The sequence below is a fragment of the Andrographis paniculata genome, unplaced genomic scaffold (assembly GCF_009805555.1).
Source record: "Andrographis paniculata isolate CXL003 unplaced genomic scaffold, ASM980555v1 Contig60END, whole genome shotgun sequence".
Lineage (NCBI taxonomy): Eukaryota > Viridiplantae > Streptophyta > Magnoliopsida > Lamiales > Acanthaceae > Andrographis > Andrographis paniculata.
The window spans coordinates 3,322,114-3,339,876 of NW_026137596.1; the positions used below are offsets into that span (position 1 = coordinate 3,322,114).

The window sequence follows — 17,763 nt, forward strand, 5'->3', positions numbered from 1 at the left end:
TGTATGTGTGTATATGCCTACTTTATTGTTAAATTTATGTTACATTTGTACCCTAAACCCTATTTTGACTTGATTAAATTAATCTTTTATATTTATATTATTAACAACAACAATAATTACATGTGTGATACCATTTAGTTATGAGCGTTGGATCTTTGCTTCTAAGTGATTTCAACCGCCCCCTATGCAATTATACATACATATACATATATATATATATAAATTAATTAACCATTTCCATGCCAACTAGCATTCTACAAATACATTAGATATATATATATATAATACTAATAAAATGATATTAAAAGGCGCTAAAAATCTTGGAAGTACAGACCGACCATAAAATTATGGATTTAAATTCTATTTATTCACTAATAAAACATCATCGTCGTGTCATCATACATAACAACAACAACAACAACAAAAAAAAAAGAAAAAGAAAGGCAAATATTTCACAATTTTCACTATGTATATATAATACAGTACTAAACAAAAACAACCCCTTGGGAATTTGAAAGAATACAACCAATTTGGCACGGCAAGGATCAAAAACAGATGCCCATACAAAATCAACAAGCACCAACGTATATATATATATATATTTATATATAAATAATGATAATACTTTAAATATAATCGAAATCAAAATCAAAATCGAAAATTAATAAAATGTACACCATTTGGGGCGCGGTTGCGGTTTTAGTTTTAGAGGCGTCGGCCTTAGCCATGTAAAAACTGGAAGGCCGGATTCTCGAGGAGGTCGGACGCAGGCTTGACATCTAAGAAATCCTTGGCTTCGATTGAGCTCGAAAGGTCATCGACAGAGAATGGGATGCTGCATTTGCATATATACATGTTATTATGTACCAAACAAGTAAAATTCAATACATACATACACCAGACATACAATTGTCAATTTTATTCATCGATAAATAAGCAAAGCAGGTAAATAAATTGAAGATAACCTGGAATTATCGTCCAACAAAAATGAGCTGCTGACGGCGTTGTTTGAGTCCTCGGCCATTAGCACGCGCATGCTCGATATAACCTGGTATTTAAAATTACGATTTACATACAAAAACATATAACATCGAGAAAAAAAGAGAAAAAAGAAAGTTCGGCGAAAGGGATGGATGTACTTCAGGGGACACACTTCGAGTGTTGTAGTTGTCGTCCCAATATAAAGTGCATATTCTGTAGAGCTGCTGGACGCTCAAAATCTAAGGATACGACGAGTTAAAACATTTTCAGTTTGCATTCGATAAAGGTTGAAAAACACAAATGGCGAAAGAGGAAGCCGTGACTTACAGGGCACAAATCATTGGTGATCTCGTCGTATGATATTCTATACTTTTGGTGTATCACCTGAAGGAGGAAGAATTGAAAGATTAGGTCATAAAGTTTTACAATAAAAATGGTATTTAAACATAATGTAGAATCAAAAAATTTACCAAGAATCCAACAGCTTGTCGAATATGTTTGAGTTCGTCCCAAGCCGAGCCAGCATACTATAATTTGAGATAAAACCAAGAACGGAATGAGAAGTGGCGCGTAGCTTTTGCGACTTTTAGGTTATCATTATTTTCATCGTAAGCGTTATTATTACCTCTTCTTTCGCTTGGCAGCACCATAATTCGAGCTCGGCCAGTCCAGCTTTGACGTATTCACCATTGCTGAATGTGCAGCACTCGCGACGAAGAAGGAGGCTAAATGAAATAAACACGAGAAGGAAAAAAAATTGGTTATTCTCCAAGGAAAATGAAACATCGATCGATATCAACCACAATTATTTATATATATATTAAAAGAAAAACTCGATTACCTGTTAAAGAGTTGTACGTTGATATATGAAAAAGTCTGTGTGATGATCTTCTGAATGAGAACCGAAGGAACCTGAAAAGGCACCGTCGGTCAGCATTGTCCGAAGCATTATAAATGTACATAATAAATGTAGCACAAATCCAGAGCATACAAAATTTTCTTTAAGTGTGGTGAGAAGGGAGTTGAGGCAGTCAATGATGCTCTGCCAATGATTCGTCGGAGAGTCTTTCCCGAATGACCGCCCCGATCTCAGAACGCTTCCCTTGGAGGTTCTCGGAGCCTACGTACACACACAAATGTAAATATTGTGACGGATTATGATTAATGATTGAATAACAAATAAAAATGTAAAAAAAACATAGATTTACGTGACTACGTCCATACGTAGAAACGGAGAATAGATTTATTAAGAATAGATACAGATTTCATATCTCAACGTCTATTTAAATAAACTAAGAGAATGCATCAGACGGGTTCAGCCCAATACAAATTCAAAAGCCCAATACTGCCTATCGAAGGGCCGGGGGCCACTCCGCCCCCTTGAAACCCCCCCCCCCCGACTCGCTAACCAGTCAGCGAGACCCGTATAAGCTCAGCAAAATGACAAACTAAATTCAAGGCATATTACAATTTTAACCAGAATTTTTCCCAAGCTTGTATATATGTATATATATTTGCATATCAACTGTACCTGAATGCATAAAGCAAGCAACCCTCCGAGTTCCTTCTTCAAGCTGTCCCGAATAATGCCATATATTTTCTCGACATACGCAGTGAGTTGCTGCTTGAAAAGCAAAGCCGGATATTTGGCTTCAACTTGGCGCACTGTCTCAAGTGCGGCGGCAGCTGCAGCAGCAGTGACGGCAGAAGGAGAACGAAAACCCTGAAGACAAATTTCACTTGCATAACATATTGCAGCGCGGAGCGGCACGCCAAATATATATATATATATAGATAGATAGATAGAAGGCGAGATTGGTTTAAGAATTCCAATACCATAGTCATTCTCCCAAATAAGGACGTTGGCTGTTGCGGTTTACGTGATGGAGTTGCGCCGGCAGGTTTCAGACTTTTTTGAAGTAAGAACAGAAGCGTCGAGGTGTTCGACAACCAATAGGCCATATGATCACTACTCTCTTGATCCTGCAGTCAATTCGTGCTTTTAATTATTTTACAGTAGTTTGTTACTCGGCACACAAAGATTCCAAAAAAGAATATCGAGCACCATTTCGAAATACCAAATCTCAATATCACAATAAGCAGCCATGTACTAAAACCGGTAAATTACCTCGATAGCAGAACCAATCATCTGAATGAGACGATCGAACACACTGGTTCGTTCAGCTTCGAACGACTTCCAATGCAATAGGCACTTGTATATCATGAAAGCAGCGACGGGCTTGCCTTGACTGAAACCGACATCTTTCTTGACACATTCAATGAGAGCATCCACGTCTTCCTGCAACAAAAAATTCACATCTCTTGCATTCAGTAAACCCTGTTAATTCAAACAAAGGATACAAAACATGGCTCGATTCATAGAAAGACAAACATGTGGACGGTCAGTCGGGGGCCTCCTTGGTTTGCTATCAGGGGTTTCGTAACCTTTGACAGGTGTATGGAAGGATTCCTGCAGAAACCAAATGCAACGTCAACATCCGAAACCCAACAATTATTATAATTCACAAAATCTGACAATTATTACAATTCACTCAGTAGTACCTCAGTTCTCATTGCTTCGCTAGCATGATGACCATTTTCCAAAGCCTTGGTTGGAGGATTTATTGTTCCTTTGCCAGCATTGATTAAGGTCTGCTGCCGGAGAATTTTGTTCTCGTTTTCCATGTCAGAAATCTTTTCTTCCAGCCTATGCATATGAAGAAACACAATTACACACCGATACTAAGTATAGAATCGCAAGAACAAACAACCTTGACGAAAATTGATATGTTAATGAAACAAACCTGTGCATGTTGGTTTTCAACTTCACGATCGTCGACTCAGCCTCCAAAGCCTGCTTCAGTCTCTCCTCGCTAAGCTTGCTCGTCTCCTTGTACTTCTTCTCTGTCTCGGCTATTTTAGTTTCAAGAGAGCTAACCAAGCCCTGTAATAATAAAGAAGCAAAATTAAACCAGCATTTACACAATAATTTCAACAGATTTTAAATAATTTCGCAATTCTAAATTACACTACCTTGAGGTTTTCATTTTCGGAATTGAGCCTATCCAGTAATTCTTGGTCGAGGACAGGAACCTCCTTTATTACAGGAACTTGCTCGGCCGCCTGCTTGGCAGCTTCCTTTTCCTTCGACAGCTTGTCTTTTGTTTCTTTCAACTCAAGCTGAACCTCTTGTAAGGCTTTTTGCAATTTCGCCGTCTCTTGTGTTTTCGCTTCTTCTAAATCAGTCTGCATTGAAATGCATAAGATCAAGAAGAAAACGGATCACAATCATTCTATCAGTCGTGGTGGCGTGGATTAATTAGATAATACTTACTCTCATACGCTTCTCCAATTGTAATCTCCAAGTAAGCTCTTCAACTTGCTTCTCAAGTTTATTCTTGGCAGCTTGCAGAGCTCCGGTTTCCCTTGCAGCCTGTGTTTATGAAGATAGTACAAAAAGCCCGGTTTTGAATAGCTTTGATCGAATTCGAAAAGAGAGAGAGAGAGAGAGAGAGAGAGAGAGAGAGAGAGAGAGAGAGAGAGAGAGAGAATAGACCATTTTCAATTTGCGCAGTTCTTTACGAGCAACTTTAGCCCTCCACGCGCATTGTGTAGTGATTGCAGCCTTCTTCAGCTTCAAGTATTCCGAACGAGCCAAAAATTGGCGGCAGTGACTCTGCAGTCATTTTTTAAGGTCAGTCGTCAAACTCTCAAGAGACGAACATGATTTTTTGGTGAGGTAATGATACCTGTATCTTAATAGCTGCTTTGGTCTGCCGTCTGAAGCAAAGCTCTGTACGAGCAGCCATTCCGCGCATTCCTGTCTGAATTGAAAGAGCAGATGCGCTGAGCTGGACGTACGCTTTTCTTGCAAGATACATTCGCAAATCAGTCTGAATCCGGAGACATGCAGCTTCTCTCCGCATGGACTCATAAACACGTCGTGTAAGTTCTCCTGCCACCCGATAAAACACATTTTCAGAAACAAATGTGAAAGGCTTCCGGAAGTATTAAAACATATTAGACTAAATGGATTACCTCTGCACACTGATTGAATGCATATTACCGACCGTCGCAGCAATATAAAACTCTTTCGAGCCATATATGAACGAACTTTCCTCTGTATGACAATTGCCGACCTTCCCAACACCTCACTCCTACGAGCATCAAGCTCAGCCATCTGACCAGCCCTCAGAAACACTTTTGTTTTGCCTATCTGGAAGAAGTGTTAGTCGAGTTCAGTGAAACACTATAACTAAATGTAAAATTTCAACACTCAATAATAATTTGATTACTATATGCTACTCTCAACTTCAAATTCAAAGCTATTCATACAAATATGCATTTTGTTGACCAATTTAAAACAGCACATCACCTGATACCCTTCGAGCCCAACTTTCTCCAAAAGATTCTTACAAACGGTAACCTCATCCGAACTACGATAAATCCAACAAAAGTGAATAGCCCGAAATCATAATTAGGAAATACTTAGGCGAGTAAATGGTAAGTATACCTTGAATCTAATACTTCGGGAGCAAGGATGCCGAAACGGTCAACAAATTCATAGAAGGGTCGTTTCGTAGGATATCCAGCACAACTTATCCTGATTGCTTCCATAACACCCTAAGGAGCACAACAAGCATAAAAATCGAAGATTCTAATCAGTTGAAGGTCTTAAAGTGCATAAGAAACAAAACAACAAGAACATTACCCCACAGCGAAGTTGTTGCAGGACATTATGGTTCTCGAAAATAGCCGGTTTAAGAAGGTTATTTGGCTTCACACAACGAATATAGTGAGGCTCCGTCGAACTCAATGTTTCTAGCAAGGCTTGCAATTGTTGCTGCAAGATATACCCCAGACTTCAACGTAGAAAATAGAAAGGTAAGCCAGATAGCATTGATGAACTAAAGTAACGGCGTACCTTAAACCTTGTGCCAATAGAAGAAAATTTAGATTGTTTGGACGACTCCTCGTTTGACAGCGGAAACAGACCCGAAACAAATGAACATTTGGAAGCACACAAAAGTGCCTGGTGTTCCGCGATGACATAATCCTTGTTTTTGTCCAGAAACAAATCGGTATGATATGTTACCTGATCGACATTAATTTTTGTAAGTAAATTCAGCAACTGGTTTGCACATATCTTTTTAATTAATTAGTCGAAAACAACAAACAACACTTACATCACCAGCATAATGGCAAATGGTGAAATCAGAACGGGCTAGTTTTGGCTTCCGAAAGCGCTCATGGTTCTTGAACGTCTGGTACAGCTTCTGGGCGAATGTTTCGTGAGTTGACCGTGGAAACATGCTACAAGGCAAGATATGACAGTATGATAATATTGAAATCGAAGGAAGTAATCAGATTGGAGAATTAGTTTTATAAGGATGAGATTAATACCAAGCTTCATCGAGAAGTGCAATAATGCCTCCCGGTTTCTGAGCAATTTCAAAAGCAATATTAGAAATCCAAGCTTCACGAAAAGAAAAGCAAAACAATGTACAATGTAGAAGTAGAACAACTTCACTAAATTTAGCTGATGGCACAAAATCAAATAGGTTAAAAAAAAAAATTGATAAATAACTTTGCTGACACACATGTCATGTAATGACGGTCTCATTTCAATTTCAGCACATTCCTAATAACAGGATGCCCCATACCAAATGATGCAATAAACAGCCACTTCTCAAGAAAGTATAATCATTCCGACAACTGAAACAACAGAAGAGGACATTGAAGTGCTTGAAATCACAACCTTTTCAATTAGATCTAGAACGTCTTGGTTGTCAATGAACTCAATGTAGCTCCAGTTGATTTCTTCTTTCGTATACTCATCTTGCTCCATTTTGAAAACGTGCTGAAATAAGAAATGGGAGATCATAAGAACGGACAAAAGGATTTAAAATACTGCTAAAGTGGAAGGATTTGACGAGCTACCTGATTGAAGTGCTGCTGAAGCTTCTCGTTGGTCAAGTTGATGCAAAATTGTTCAAAACTGTGAAGAAACATAATTTGAATCTAAGAATGATGTGTCGAGGTAAAAAAAACCGCACCTCATTCACCAAAATGGTCAAAATAAGTACATGAACATTGCTGAAAAGTCTGAATTAATCATCATAGTCCTTAACAATACATGCCATGAAGTAATGGTAACAAATAACTGATCTCCAGCACACAAACAAACCCACAAGACAATAATTTTTATTTTTATTTTTTAAATGAGGAATATATTGTAATGAAAATATGGGTAATCAAAATTTGCTCTGTTTGGCTTTGGCTTCACTAAGGCAACTGATCATAACAAATCATTTCAACAATGAAAACACAGCATACCAGTTAAGCACCTGTTAATCTTGAAACTCTCAAATCCATAGATATCGAGAACTCCAATTAAGCATTTTGAATTTGGATCTTGACCGATTGAACTATTAATCTTGTCCACGAGCCTGAAAACAACACCAAATTACCAACAACCATGATATCAAATCAACTGATTGATATGGATCAAGGAAAATTATTCAGCCGAGAAGTTGATGCCTCACCAGTCAAACAATCTTGCATATACAATTTTGGCCAGAGCATCTCTGCTGGATGCAGCGGCCTCTGGATCCAACTCTTTGGTGATGGTTTCGTCACGGGTCACGATGATACGCTTGCAGAGGGAGTCTTCCAAAGCCTTTGCATCACACCTACAAAACAATCAAGATTTTAGAGAAAAAATAAAACTTTGTTACCCCATTTGAAAGATGAGAAGAAAATGTAATAATCAAGTACATGAAAAGTTCAGCTGCTGTTCTTAAATGAAACCACGACTTCTCATCTTTTGGCATGGATGAATCGATTTCTTTCCCCTTAACAAATTCGATATTTCCAAGATGCAGGATTCCAGCAATAACTCGAAATATTGCCTCCTGGGACACGATTAACAAGTAGAATCAGTACGAGTAGGTAGTGGTTTTTTGTGTTAAAACTGATAAAGTTAATACCTGGTCCTTGGCACTGATTCCCACAGTATCCATTGCCTTCCTAGTCTGTTTATACTCTTTAGCATCGTCTATTCCATCAAGCTTATAGCAATTTGTCTGGTTTAGATAATGAAATGTTCTTGGATCTCCCAACTTGTATTTTTTTATGTCCTGGTGATTAAAAGAAGCAAGAAAATTCATCATAATACAAAACAGACAAGTTACTTCTATCTACGCGAAACAAATCATCAGATGATGCAATTACCTCCGGGGGTGCAGCGCAGAGCATATAGAAGCAATGGTAATTTCTCTCCGGGTCGGATACTTGGCAAACACGAGATCTTTCTAACAAGTACGTTCTGATAGCAGCACCGGATATCCTACCTTTTTGATCAAACTGAAGCTCGACAAATTTACCGAATCGACTACAATTATCATAACCCGTGAATTAGTTGTACAGGCTCAACATATAAAGCTCTCAGGGCTAAACTATTCAGGAAAAACATGCTACCTTGAATTATTATTCCGCACTGTCTTCGCATTACCAAATGCCTCGAGAACTGGATTTGACTGCAATGAAGAAATGTGTCAGAAGAATTAAATATAAATGTCTTAAATAATATGTCTCCGTATCAGTATCACCCACTTAGAGAAGGATGTCTGTCACGTGCTAAGTTGTACGTAGAAAATGATATTAGAGAATCATGTGTAAACCTTACATATCAGGCAAAGTAGCCATTTAACAAACAGCAAAACAAAAGAATTAACAAATCAGTCATAAGTTCAATTGGACAAAAGATCGGATGCCTACTGATGAATCATCATTACCAATTTCCTGTTAGTAGAATGGAATTACAAAGTCTTAAGCGAAAGCAATAATCACCTCGAGAACCTGCTGCTCCACACTTCTTCCCTCTGCTCCAGACCGCCCCCCCATGTAAGCAAGATACTGCATAAGCAATTTAGTGCTTTCTGTTTTACCCGCTCCACTCTCACCACTCACTAAAATTGACTGACTAATTCCTTCATTTATCATTTGTCTGCATCCGCAATATGATTCATTAATCGCAACAAACACAATCATATATATACATATACGTGGTTAGAAGCTTTATCAATAGCTAAAAGCGACACATGCCTGTATGCAGCATCAGCAACGGCAAATGGGTGCGGACTCAGCTCACCAAAAGCTGCTCCTTTATACTGTGCCATCATATGGCTATCGTAGAGATGAGGCAATCTTTGAAATGGGTTCACAGCAATCAGTATATTTCCTACATAGGTCTGAAAATTCAATCGATATTAGACAGGAAAATAATTTTCCAAGAGGCAAAGGAATAACAGAAGCATACATACATATATTTCATTTATATCATATCTTGTTTTCAAATTGTGTAGAACTCCAGGCTCATGCAAGTATGCCAGCTTCGTCATATCATCAACCCCACAAGGCGGAGCTTCGGCATCTTTAGGGTATACATTGGCTGCTGGGACCACGACCTGACAAGAATCAATATGAAGTATGAACAACTAATCGAACAAAGTGTGCAACAGGGATGAAGCCATGTAAGCCATTAAAGAAATAGTTTGCAGAAAAGCACGGCATTAAGCAGTGGAGAGTAGAGAGGCATTTTCTGAGTTGCTATGAGAAAACTGACCGTCTTCCCCGATGTACAATGGACCTTGACATTTCCGCCATTGACCTCGACAACTTCTCCATCCAACCAGGCCGCATCAGGATCCTCCACCCAAACAAGAGATCCAACTCCTAAAGTGGCTGAAGCAACCTACAAAAGTTAAACAAAGTTGAACTATTTTCACCATGTGAAAACTTCACAATTTAACCATGGAAATTAGAGTAAGCAAACAATTAAGTATTCTACTGATCAGATATCAATCAAAAATTAAGCCTACTCATAGATTATGCCTTAAATATAGGTTGCAATTCTTTGAAAATTAAACTAGACTACCAACCGTTCTCAAATTCTACTCAAACACCGAAAGCAACCACAAAACATTGGATGTATTGAATTCAGGACAAGAATAGGACAAAAATGAATGCCTGACATATTGAATTCAGGAAAGCAACCACAACACATTTGATGTAGGGAGTAAAGGCATGTCCTCAGTTAACCATCAATTGGAAAGTTGTCGAATTTTCGAATTCACATGATCAGCAATCAAAGTATCCAACCAATCCAACGTAATTTCTTTAATTGATGTCAAAAGTATAAATGCAGCCATAGTGATAGCTTCCACAAGGACACAAAGTGGCGACAGAGCATGATACAGTGAAAATTCATGAAAAAGCAGGAGATAATCGAGAAACAAACTACCGATCAATCAAAGATTTCAAGAAACATAACAAGATCACCAAATATATAAATATATCTGCAAAAAATTAAGCCACCTCCGTACCATTCTGCAACAATTCCAATCAGATCAGAATCTTCAATTCAACTTCAGCTGTATCCTTCAGAACCCAAAGATCAATCCTCGAGGAAGAAAAACAAATCCAATAATTACAAACAACTTCCACCCCCCAGAAAAATACAGATCAATCCACGAATAGTTCTCCCACTTCAAGAAACTAGAGAATCCCAATCTCAGATCACTCCAATCAAAAAATTCTTTTCCTACAAGAAAATTATTTATCAAAAAATTAAGATAACAATCCCCTTCACAAAATCCTTCAACAGCCCAGAAAATGGGAGCGGCGTGGAGGCTTGCTTGTTTTTTATTGAAAAATGGTGGAAGGAAAATGGAGGAGAAAAGATTAACACATAATTAAACCCTTCATTGATTCTGCTAAGTAAACGATTCTGGAGATTTTCCTTTTTTTTTATTAATGGTTTCCTTTTTCCACCGGCAGTCTTTCGATTTTCCGTCCCCACGTAATTCGGGGTTTTGGGTCTTCCATTTCGTTACAGCAGCCGTACTGTAAAAACTCGGAAGGTGTATACTGGAATTACGTTATTGCCCTTCCTAGATTCTCGTTGCGATGCCGTTGACGGACAGGTTTGAGTGGGGCCCGTTTTACGTGTGCCAGCCAACGCCGTTAGGGTTTCTCACTTTCTAATTTTAAAAAATTAATACTAATAATAAATGTGTGTCTTAATTAAGCATCGATTAAATATTAATTTCTTCCACGAGACTTAAAATACAATCAAATTTACAAATGTATGTTCTTATAAACAAAAAAAAAAATTGTTGCAAGAATTATATATTAAATGCTTAATGCAATATAAATAACAATGTTTTAAGTGGAATTTTATTTTTATACAATATATTCAATCAAATAAAATATTTAATCTAATAAATTTAAAAGAAAAAAAAAATGATAAGACAATGGGAACGCAATACAATTTGTCTTATTGCAACGTTCAATAAATAAGGACACTTACATTCAACTGTCTGTCTTGTCTACATATTCTCAATTCTAATTCGTTTTCTTCACATTATCCATTCTTGCCTCAATTTTTTTTTTTTTTTTCAATTAAAATACAGATCAATTCAATTGATTTTTAAAAATAAATAAAAAACGATAATAGACTAGACAGAATATGACATCAACTTTTTGTAACGCAATTAGCAAACAATAAAAATATAGACACATGTTATTTATTAATTAATTATAGGAAAAGAAAAAGGCGCGTTGGAGGGTGGAAATCTTAAAACAGAGGGAAATGGTGGACATGTTGGTATGTACAATAGGCACGTTCTTGATTCTTAATCAAATCCGACGGCCCAGATTGAAAGAGAGGGACATCTACGATGGACGGACGGATAGATCTCTCTCCTATATCACCGCCACAACCGACGGCTAAGATGGACGGCTCTGATAATATTCATAAGAACCAACTACTATTAAATTAATTCAGAAATTTAAATTACCATACCTTTGTTAAAAAAAAAAAACAAAAAACAAAAATAAAATAAAAAATCAATCCATTAGAGAAGTCCCTGTGCCTCAATAAACCTCACTAAAACCCTTTACTCTTCTTCCCTTCCCCAGCTTAAAATTAAGGAAATCGAACCAATTTTTCCAAACAGCCAAAAACCAAAAAAAAAAGACCACATTTTTATCAATAGCACCGCCAAACAGTCATCTTCTTCTACTGTACATGTTAATAAAGAAGAAAGCATACCTTAAAAAGAAGCTTCATACGTGTTCCCGCCGCCGCGCTTCAAGAGCAGGCCGCTGTGCTCGCTCATGCTGCCCTGCAGTCGATGTATCGGCCCCGCAATCCGGGTTGTCCGAAGCGGACCCGATCTATTACCATGTCTTAACGGCAAAGCGGCAGGACCACCCTCGGTCAGTCTGTTTTCGAGTCCGTCGAGGGGACCCGAGCTGTACTCCATTGTAATGAACGAGGAGGCCTGGCCGTAAGTGAGGCGGGGGGTGGCGCCGCCGGCGTTCCACCAGCTGCTGTCGGAGGGGGCGTAGTCGCCCTTGAAGTCGGAATCCCGAGCGGAGGAGTCTTTATGGCTGTAAGCGTCGCCGCAAGTCTCGTCGGCGTCGTTGTAGATGAGCTTGAGGGCCTGCACAACTTCTCCCATGAATGGCCTGTGGGTTACCTCCGGGTGGACGCACATGGAGGCGATGGCGGCGACTTTGGCCATGTCGTCGAAGTCGTAGCTCCCGGATATAGAAGGGTCAGCGAGCTGCTCCAAGCCTTCTCGGTTGGTGAGTAGCGGTCGTGCCCATGTAACGAGGTTTTCTTGCCCTGGAGTTTGGGACATGTCGACGGGCTTCCGACCGGAGAGAAGCTCCAATAGCACGACCCCGTAGCTGTAGACATCGCTTTTGACGAGCAAATGGCCCGTCATTGCGTATTCGGGAGCAACGTATCTGCAATCCAATCAACAAAAGAAAAGAAAATTTGACATGATCTCATTTTGTTAAAATCAAATGTCAACAATAAGATAATTCAGGTCACATTAATTTCGGCAAAATTTTTCATAACTCCCTTGGATTTCGAAACTCAGCTTAAATGTCCCTTTACTTTAAAAATTGCTCAGCGCCCCTTATACTTTAAAAAATGTTACATAAAACCTCTACGTGGTTTTGAAAATCAACGTAAATCCCTATTTTACTTTAAAAATTGCATTAACACCCCTTATACTTTAAAAAATATTACATGAAACTTCATAATAAAAAATCATCTTCTCATCTCACAAAAAAATTTGATGGTGGTGGAGTTTCATACAACGTTTTCTAAAGTATAAGGGCCGTTACGCAATTTTTAAAATAAAAAAAAAAAATTATGGTAAATTTCGAAACTACAGGATGAGCAATTCCACCCATAAATTTATGATATATTGACAGACAAGAGAAGAGGTAACAGAATATAAGTATAAACAAAGTCCTTTTGCAAGAACCGAACGTACCCAAAAGTTCCCATGACTCGCGTGGATATATGATGACTTCCCTCGGTCGCTTCCCTTGCCAAGCCAAAATCTGAAACCTTGGGTGTGAAGTCATCTTCTAGCAAAATATTGCTAGCTTTAAAGTCTCGATGAATGACACGGGGATTGGAATCTTCATGAAGGTAAGCTAATCCTCTGGCAGCACCAAGAGCAATCTTCAACCGGACGTCCCAATCAAGAGGGCCCTTAGTCCTGTCAGCGCCTACAATATCGGCAACTTGGTTGAGTCTAAGAGGGGTATTACTACGTCAAACTGTTAAGAACAAATACTCAAATAAACAATACCATGTAAGTGTGACTCGACACTGCCATTTGGAACTAGCTCATAGACCAAGCAGCGTACGCCTTCTTCAATGCATATGCCGATTAATTTTACCAGGTTGCGGTGATGCAGCCGGCTTAGCATTTCAATTTCAGCAATGAATTCACGGTCTCCATTTTGATGGTCCCTCGTTAGTAATTTCACAGCAACATGATTTCCATTATCCATGATCCCATGATACACACGCCCGAACCCTCCTTCACCCAAAACCTTTTGGGGGCTGAATTTGTCAGTAGCTTTCTCGAGCTCTGCAAGTACGAATGTCTTGACAGAAAGAACAGAGGCCGGCATGGCAGAAACAAGAGAGGGTGATGTTGAGCTAACAGGACTACTTGATAGCATAGACCCTACCCCTGCAACAAAAGTTATCAAAGAAAAGAGTTACAAAATTATAATATATGAAAACTTACATGGGATAAAGATATGTATTAAATTTAAAAACCATGCATCTTATGCACATGAGCAACCAAAGTTGTCGATAGACAAGCACAAAATTTAACAAGGAAAATATCAAATACTTAACTAGAATTCTAGCAAGTTCCATAAAGTTTTCGAATAGCTTTTCAAAGGAATAAATATTTAGTCCAAGCAAATTAATGCATTCATATGAATTGTTCAATCAGCTTTGGCAAATTGTTAATTCCTATATTGCACTTTCTTTTTCCAGAAAATATAGAGAAGTTCACCTCTACGACATTCTGGACAGGTTCAAAACACAGCGTAAAATCTTACCGGATCTTTTGTTCATGGATGGTACAAACACTGGGCCAACAGCATTGGATGGTGCTCTTGCCTTCCTGCAGTTTAATATGATTGCAACTGCAGCAAAACAGACGACCAAGAGCACGAAAGCCGACAAAGCAATCACAAAAACTATTCGAGGGTTCATTTTTTGATTTTTGCCCACAAAATCAGCAGTAATAGGGTATTGATGACCCCCAGCACTTGCACTAGGACCCTCTCCAGATACAATGCCGGAAGGTGGTGACGGAGGCAACCCTGTTTGACATTGTTTTAGTATATATATATTCAAATAACCATAATGGTACAACAAGAATACAGTAAGTATAATGTACCTGGGTAAGCAATATATAATACGTCATAATCACCAAACAGGGTCCTGTTCAGAGGGACTTTCTTGTGCAAAAATCTTTGATAAGTTAGGGTAGCAGTTGTATTGTCAAACTTCTCCTCCAATGGAACCAAATTAATATCAACCACCGTTTTTTCCTGGTTTTGATTATCAGCACTGGCACCAATTATAGTCACTTGACTTTGTTTTAGATATGTGCCTGATGCAACTTCAATCTCCAGTTCCGTGACCTCTGGAAATATTGCATACACAGATACTCCTAGGAGAAGTCTGACTCTCATTGGAAAGACACAAGCACATGGCGAACCAAATGGAGCTGAAGTAAGTGGCTCGAGGCAAGTTTGATCACAACCTGTCAGATTACAGAAAAGTTCATAAGATCAATGGATATCTAGTAGTTGTCCAGTTCAGAAAATAAGTGGATTTGTTGTCATACCACAGAAGGCATCAAATCAACAAATATGTAATCTTAGAACACTATCCAGTTTGCTTAGCACAAGCGTATTAGTAAGTGGTTTTCGAAAGGAATTGCACCAAATTATCATGGCTAGCTAGAAATTAAGGAACAGAGAAAGACAGATATTGTTTGTTGAATGATGACCTGGAGTAGCTGAAGGGACGGGCGAAACTGGATGACTTCTGATTCCATGGCTGTGATGGCGATGCCTAGGCCAGATTCTACCTGTAGGATTAGAAACTGGTACTACAAAAGAGTTAGAATTTTGAAAACATAGGAACCAGAAATAGATGACATTAATCATTTTCAGTACCCAGTGATGCGGGAGATGGTGCAGGTGCAGCTGATAAGTGCTTAAAATGTTGTCGCCGGACAGCAATAAATAGATCAAATGAAACACTCATCGATGTAACAGTCACTGTGAACAAGAAAAGGCCAGTGTCATATGGTTACATGAAAAACAATCTATGAAAATGAAATCAAAACTTAAATGTAACTTCACAAACATTTTATTTGCAGAGTTCATAGTCACATAGTTACTGACCATACTTTTTTCGAAGAAATTTCATTTATATTGAATCCAAACCTCAGTTACATGCTAACAAACCATCCAGACACCTCCCAGATTGACATATTTAGCTATTCTAGTAAATCAACATTTGAGAAACAGTATAATGAGTGGGAATCGTGTATGTACGTCAGGCATTACAAATTTTAATTAAATTAGGGCTTCACAAAGTGACAAGGAGAAACAATATAGCAATATAGCAGCGAAGCAAAACGACAGAGACCGTCGAGTATCGAATTATTTATCACCATTAATCCTTCAGAAAATAATTCGATTTTTTAGGATATGGAAAATGAACTCATAGACAACAAGCGAGTCCAAACTGCATACAAAATTTAACGTCGGAGTTTCCTCCATTGCAGAATCTCACTGTATGTTGAATTTTTATGCAAGCATGGTTTCTATGGAGTTAGTTCCCTTGCTTTCTCGTAACGTTTGTTAAAAATCAAGCAAAAATATGCTATTGCAGGAAATTGAGGTGAAGAAAGGGGGAAATACCGATATTAGAATGAAGCAAGCCGAGAAGAGGAAGAAGAATGAGAAGGAGCATATTGTCTCTCCGGAGCGCAATTCACAAACATTGTTCTCAAACCACAATGAGAGCTCGGAGCACAGTCCGGAGCTGTTTAGGTTTCCGAATAGCCTCTCGCCACCGACAAGCTGCATCCACTTCACCCCAAAAATTCAGAGTTCGCATATCGATATTCACGCAACCAACGCCAGTACAGTGAAATTTCGAAGTCAAACCACAGTAGAAGAAGCCAAATCCCAGCTCAAAAACTGCAATGCAGGTGCCTTCGTCGGACAATTTTCAGATCCAGGAAGGGCGACGGAGATCCAGACCAGACCAAAATTCGCCGCCGCGGCGGCGGAGCAAACGCGAGGCGGAGAGAAATGCGCCAAAATGGATCTCAGCAGAGCAAGACGAGAGAAGATCTTGAGAGGAGGAAGGCACTGTAAAGAGAGAGAGGGGGAAGAGTGAGAGAGAAAAGCAGAGGAGGGTGGGGAGGCTTTAATGGCGGTGGAGCCACCAGTCAGCATACTGTCTTGCGGGTAAAATTGAAGTGTGTCTGGTGCACGCGCGTATACGACGCGTGTACATCACGAACCAAATGAAATTTAGACCACACTGCCTGCACAAAAAAAATTGTCTTTTGTTTATTGTTTCCTGTTAACAAAATAAATTTATATAATTCAATTTTTTTAACCTTTGCTTCTCATTGCCACGTGCATTTTTTTTAATTTATTTCTAATTTCTTAGCATTCAAAAATTTTAAAATGGTAAAAACATAATTAATATTTTATATCAAATCAAATAATTATTTAAATTCAAATTTTTATTATTTAAATTTTCAAAATAAACACCCCGTATATTATTATTATTATTATTATCATTATCATTATTATTGTTATTGTTATTTTTTTTCACATAATTTGATTATAATATAGAAAATAAATTAATTAAGTATAATTAGCAAATATATTTTAAATAATAAATTGACAACGCATACTAATACTTTATACAATATGTTTTATCTGTTAAAATTTTATATGCTAATTGAAATACTCACTTTGTCATGTTGAAATGTTGTCATTTTTTATTTTCGTTCGTTTCAAAACAAAGTTATCATTTCATAATTTAGTAATTGTACTGTGTATTTAACATAATAAATACTCTTCCAACTTACACTATATTACACAAATGTCATTACTTTTATATTACATAATATTAATAAAAGTATTTTCGTCTTTTTTTACTACAATTCATTATAATACTAATATTCAAAAAATTACGTGCAAAAAGTAAATGATAATCTTGCACCGGGATGAAGAGAGTAATCAACATGGTACTTATAAATCTTCAATCACTATCATAACCGAAGTGTGTATATATATTATATTACGTAAGTGTATATATATATTTTTTTATAATATTGAAAAACA

At 38.0% G+C, this 17,763-nt stretch overlaps 2 protein-coding genes across 4 annotated transcripts; both read right to left on the reverse strand.

The window, feature by feature from the left end:
- Positions 1 to 430: 430 nt before the first annotated feature.
- On the reverse strand, positions 431 to 10,847 carry LOC127259701 (myosin-6-like). Its single transcript, XM_051287232.1, has 38 exons — positions 10,368 to 10,847; positions 9,608 to 9,736; positions 9,306 to 9,449; positions 9,088 to 9,233; positions 8,833 to 8,989; positions 8,461 to 8,519; positions 8,215 to 8,374; positions 7,971 to 8,120; positions 7,759 to 7,895; positions 7,527 to 7,673; positions 7,329 to 7,430; positions 6,922 to 6,979; positions 6,740 to 6,841; positions 6,385 to 6,422; positions 6,168 to 6,294; positions 5,906 to 6,076; positions 5,693 to 5,824; positions 5,495 to 5,604; positions 5,357 to 5,417; positions 5,020 to 5,197; positions 4,731 to 4,936; positions 4,538 to 4,657; positions 4,316 to 4,414; positions 4,015 to 4,227; positions 3,786 to 3,925; positions 3,544 to 3,688; positions 3,374 to 3,451; positions 3,110 to 3,280; positions 2,818 to 2,964; positions 2,513 to 2,704; positions 1,973 to 2,101; positions 1,823 to 1,893; positions 1,607 to 1,706; positions 1,452 to 1,508; positions 1,309 to 1,365; positions 1,140 to 1,220; positions 966 to 1,048; positions 431 to 835 (listed from the first exon to the last, which is right to left on the reverse strand). The coding sequence occupies exons 1-38, from the start codon at positions 10,368 to 10,370 to the stop codon at positions 721 to 723; spliced, it is 4,515 nt and encodes a 1,504-aa protein (XP_051143189.1). The 5' UTR covers positions 10,371 to 10,847; the 3' UTR covers positions 431 to 720.
- Positions 10,848 to 11,546: 699 nt separating this feature from the next.
- Positions 11,547 to 16,818, reverse strand: LOC127259703 (receptor-like serine/threonine-protein kinase ALE2). Of its 3 annotated transcripts, XM_051287236.1 has the most exons (9): positions 16,318 to 16,818; positions 15,565 to 15,669; positions 15,396 to 15,497; positions 14,778 to 15,146; positions 14,434 to 14,700; positions 13,665 to 14,054; positions 13,341 to 13,581; positions 12,098 to 12,801; positions 11,547 to 11,787 (listed from the first exon to the last, which is right to left on the reverse strand). In XM_051287236.1, exons 1-8 carry the CDS (start codon positions 16,367 to 16,369, stop codon positions 12,099 to 12,101), a joined length of 2,229 nt encoding a protein of 742 aa, XP_051143193.1. In that variant the 5' UTR covers positions 16,370 to 16,818; the 3' UTR covers positions 11,547 to 11,787; position 12,098. The 3 variants fall into 3 exon arrangements, with proteins under 3 accessions (XP_051143193.1, XP_051143194.1, XP_051143192.1); XM_051287237.1 differs by lacking the exon at positions 11,547 to 11,787 and having other exon boundaries at positions 11,877 to 12,801; positions 15,396 to 15,491; XM_051287235.1 differs by lacking the exon at positions 11,547 to 11,787 and having other exon boundaries at positions 11,877 to 12,801.
- Between the last annotated feature and the right edge of the window lie 945 nt (positions 16,819 to 17,763).

Excerpts from the sequence above, each read along its gene's own strand:
- LOC127259701 (XM_051287232.1), bottom strand. Across the intron at positions 6,423-6,739 it reads TTCTAGATCTAATTGAAAAG|AAACCGGGAGGCATTATTGC; the intron begins GTTGTGATTTCA and ends GAAATTGCTCAG. Across the intron at positions 6,295-6,384 it reads GCACTTCTCGATGAAGCTTG|CATGTTTCCACGGTCAACTC; the intron begins GTATTAATCTCA and ends CTTGCCTTGTAG.
- LOC127259703 (XM_051287236.1), bottom strand. The coding sequence starts at position 16,369 with ATGCTCCTTCTCATTCTTCTTCCTCTTCTCGGCTTGCTTCATTCTAAT. Across the intron at positions 15,670-16,317 it reads CTTGCTTCATTCTAATATCG|TGACTGTTACATCGATGAGT; the intron begins GTATTTCCCCCT and ends TCTTGTTCACAG. Across the intron at positions 15,498-15,564 it reads ACCATCTCCCGCATCACTGG|TACCAGTTTCTAATCCTACA; the intron begins GTACTGAAAATG and ends ACTCTTTTGTAG.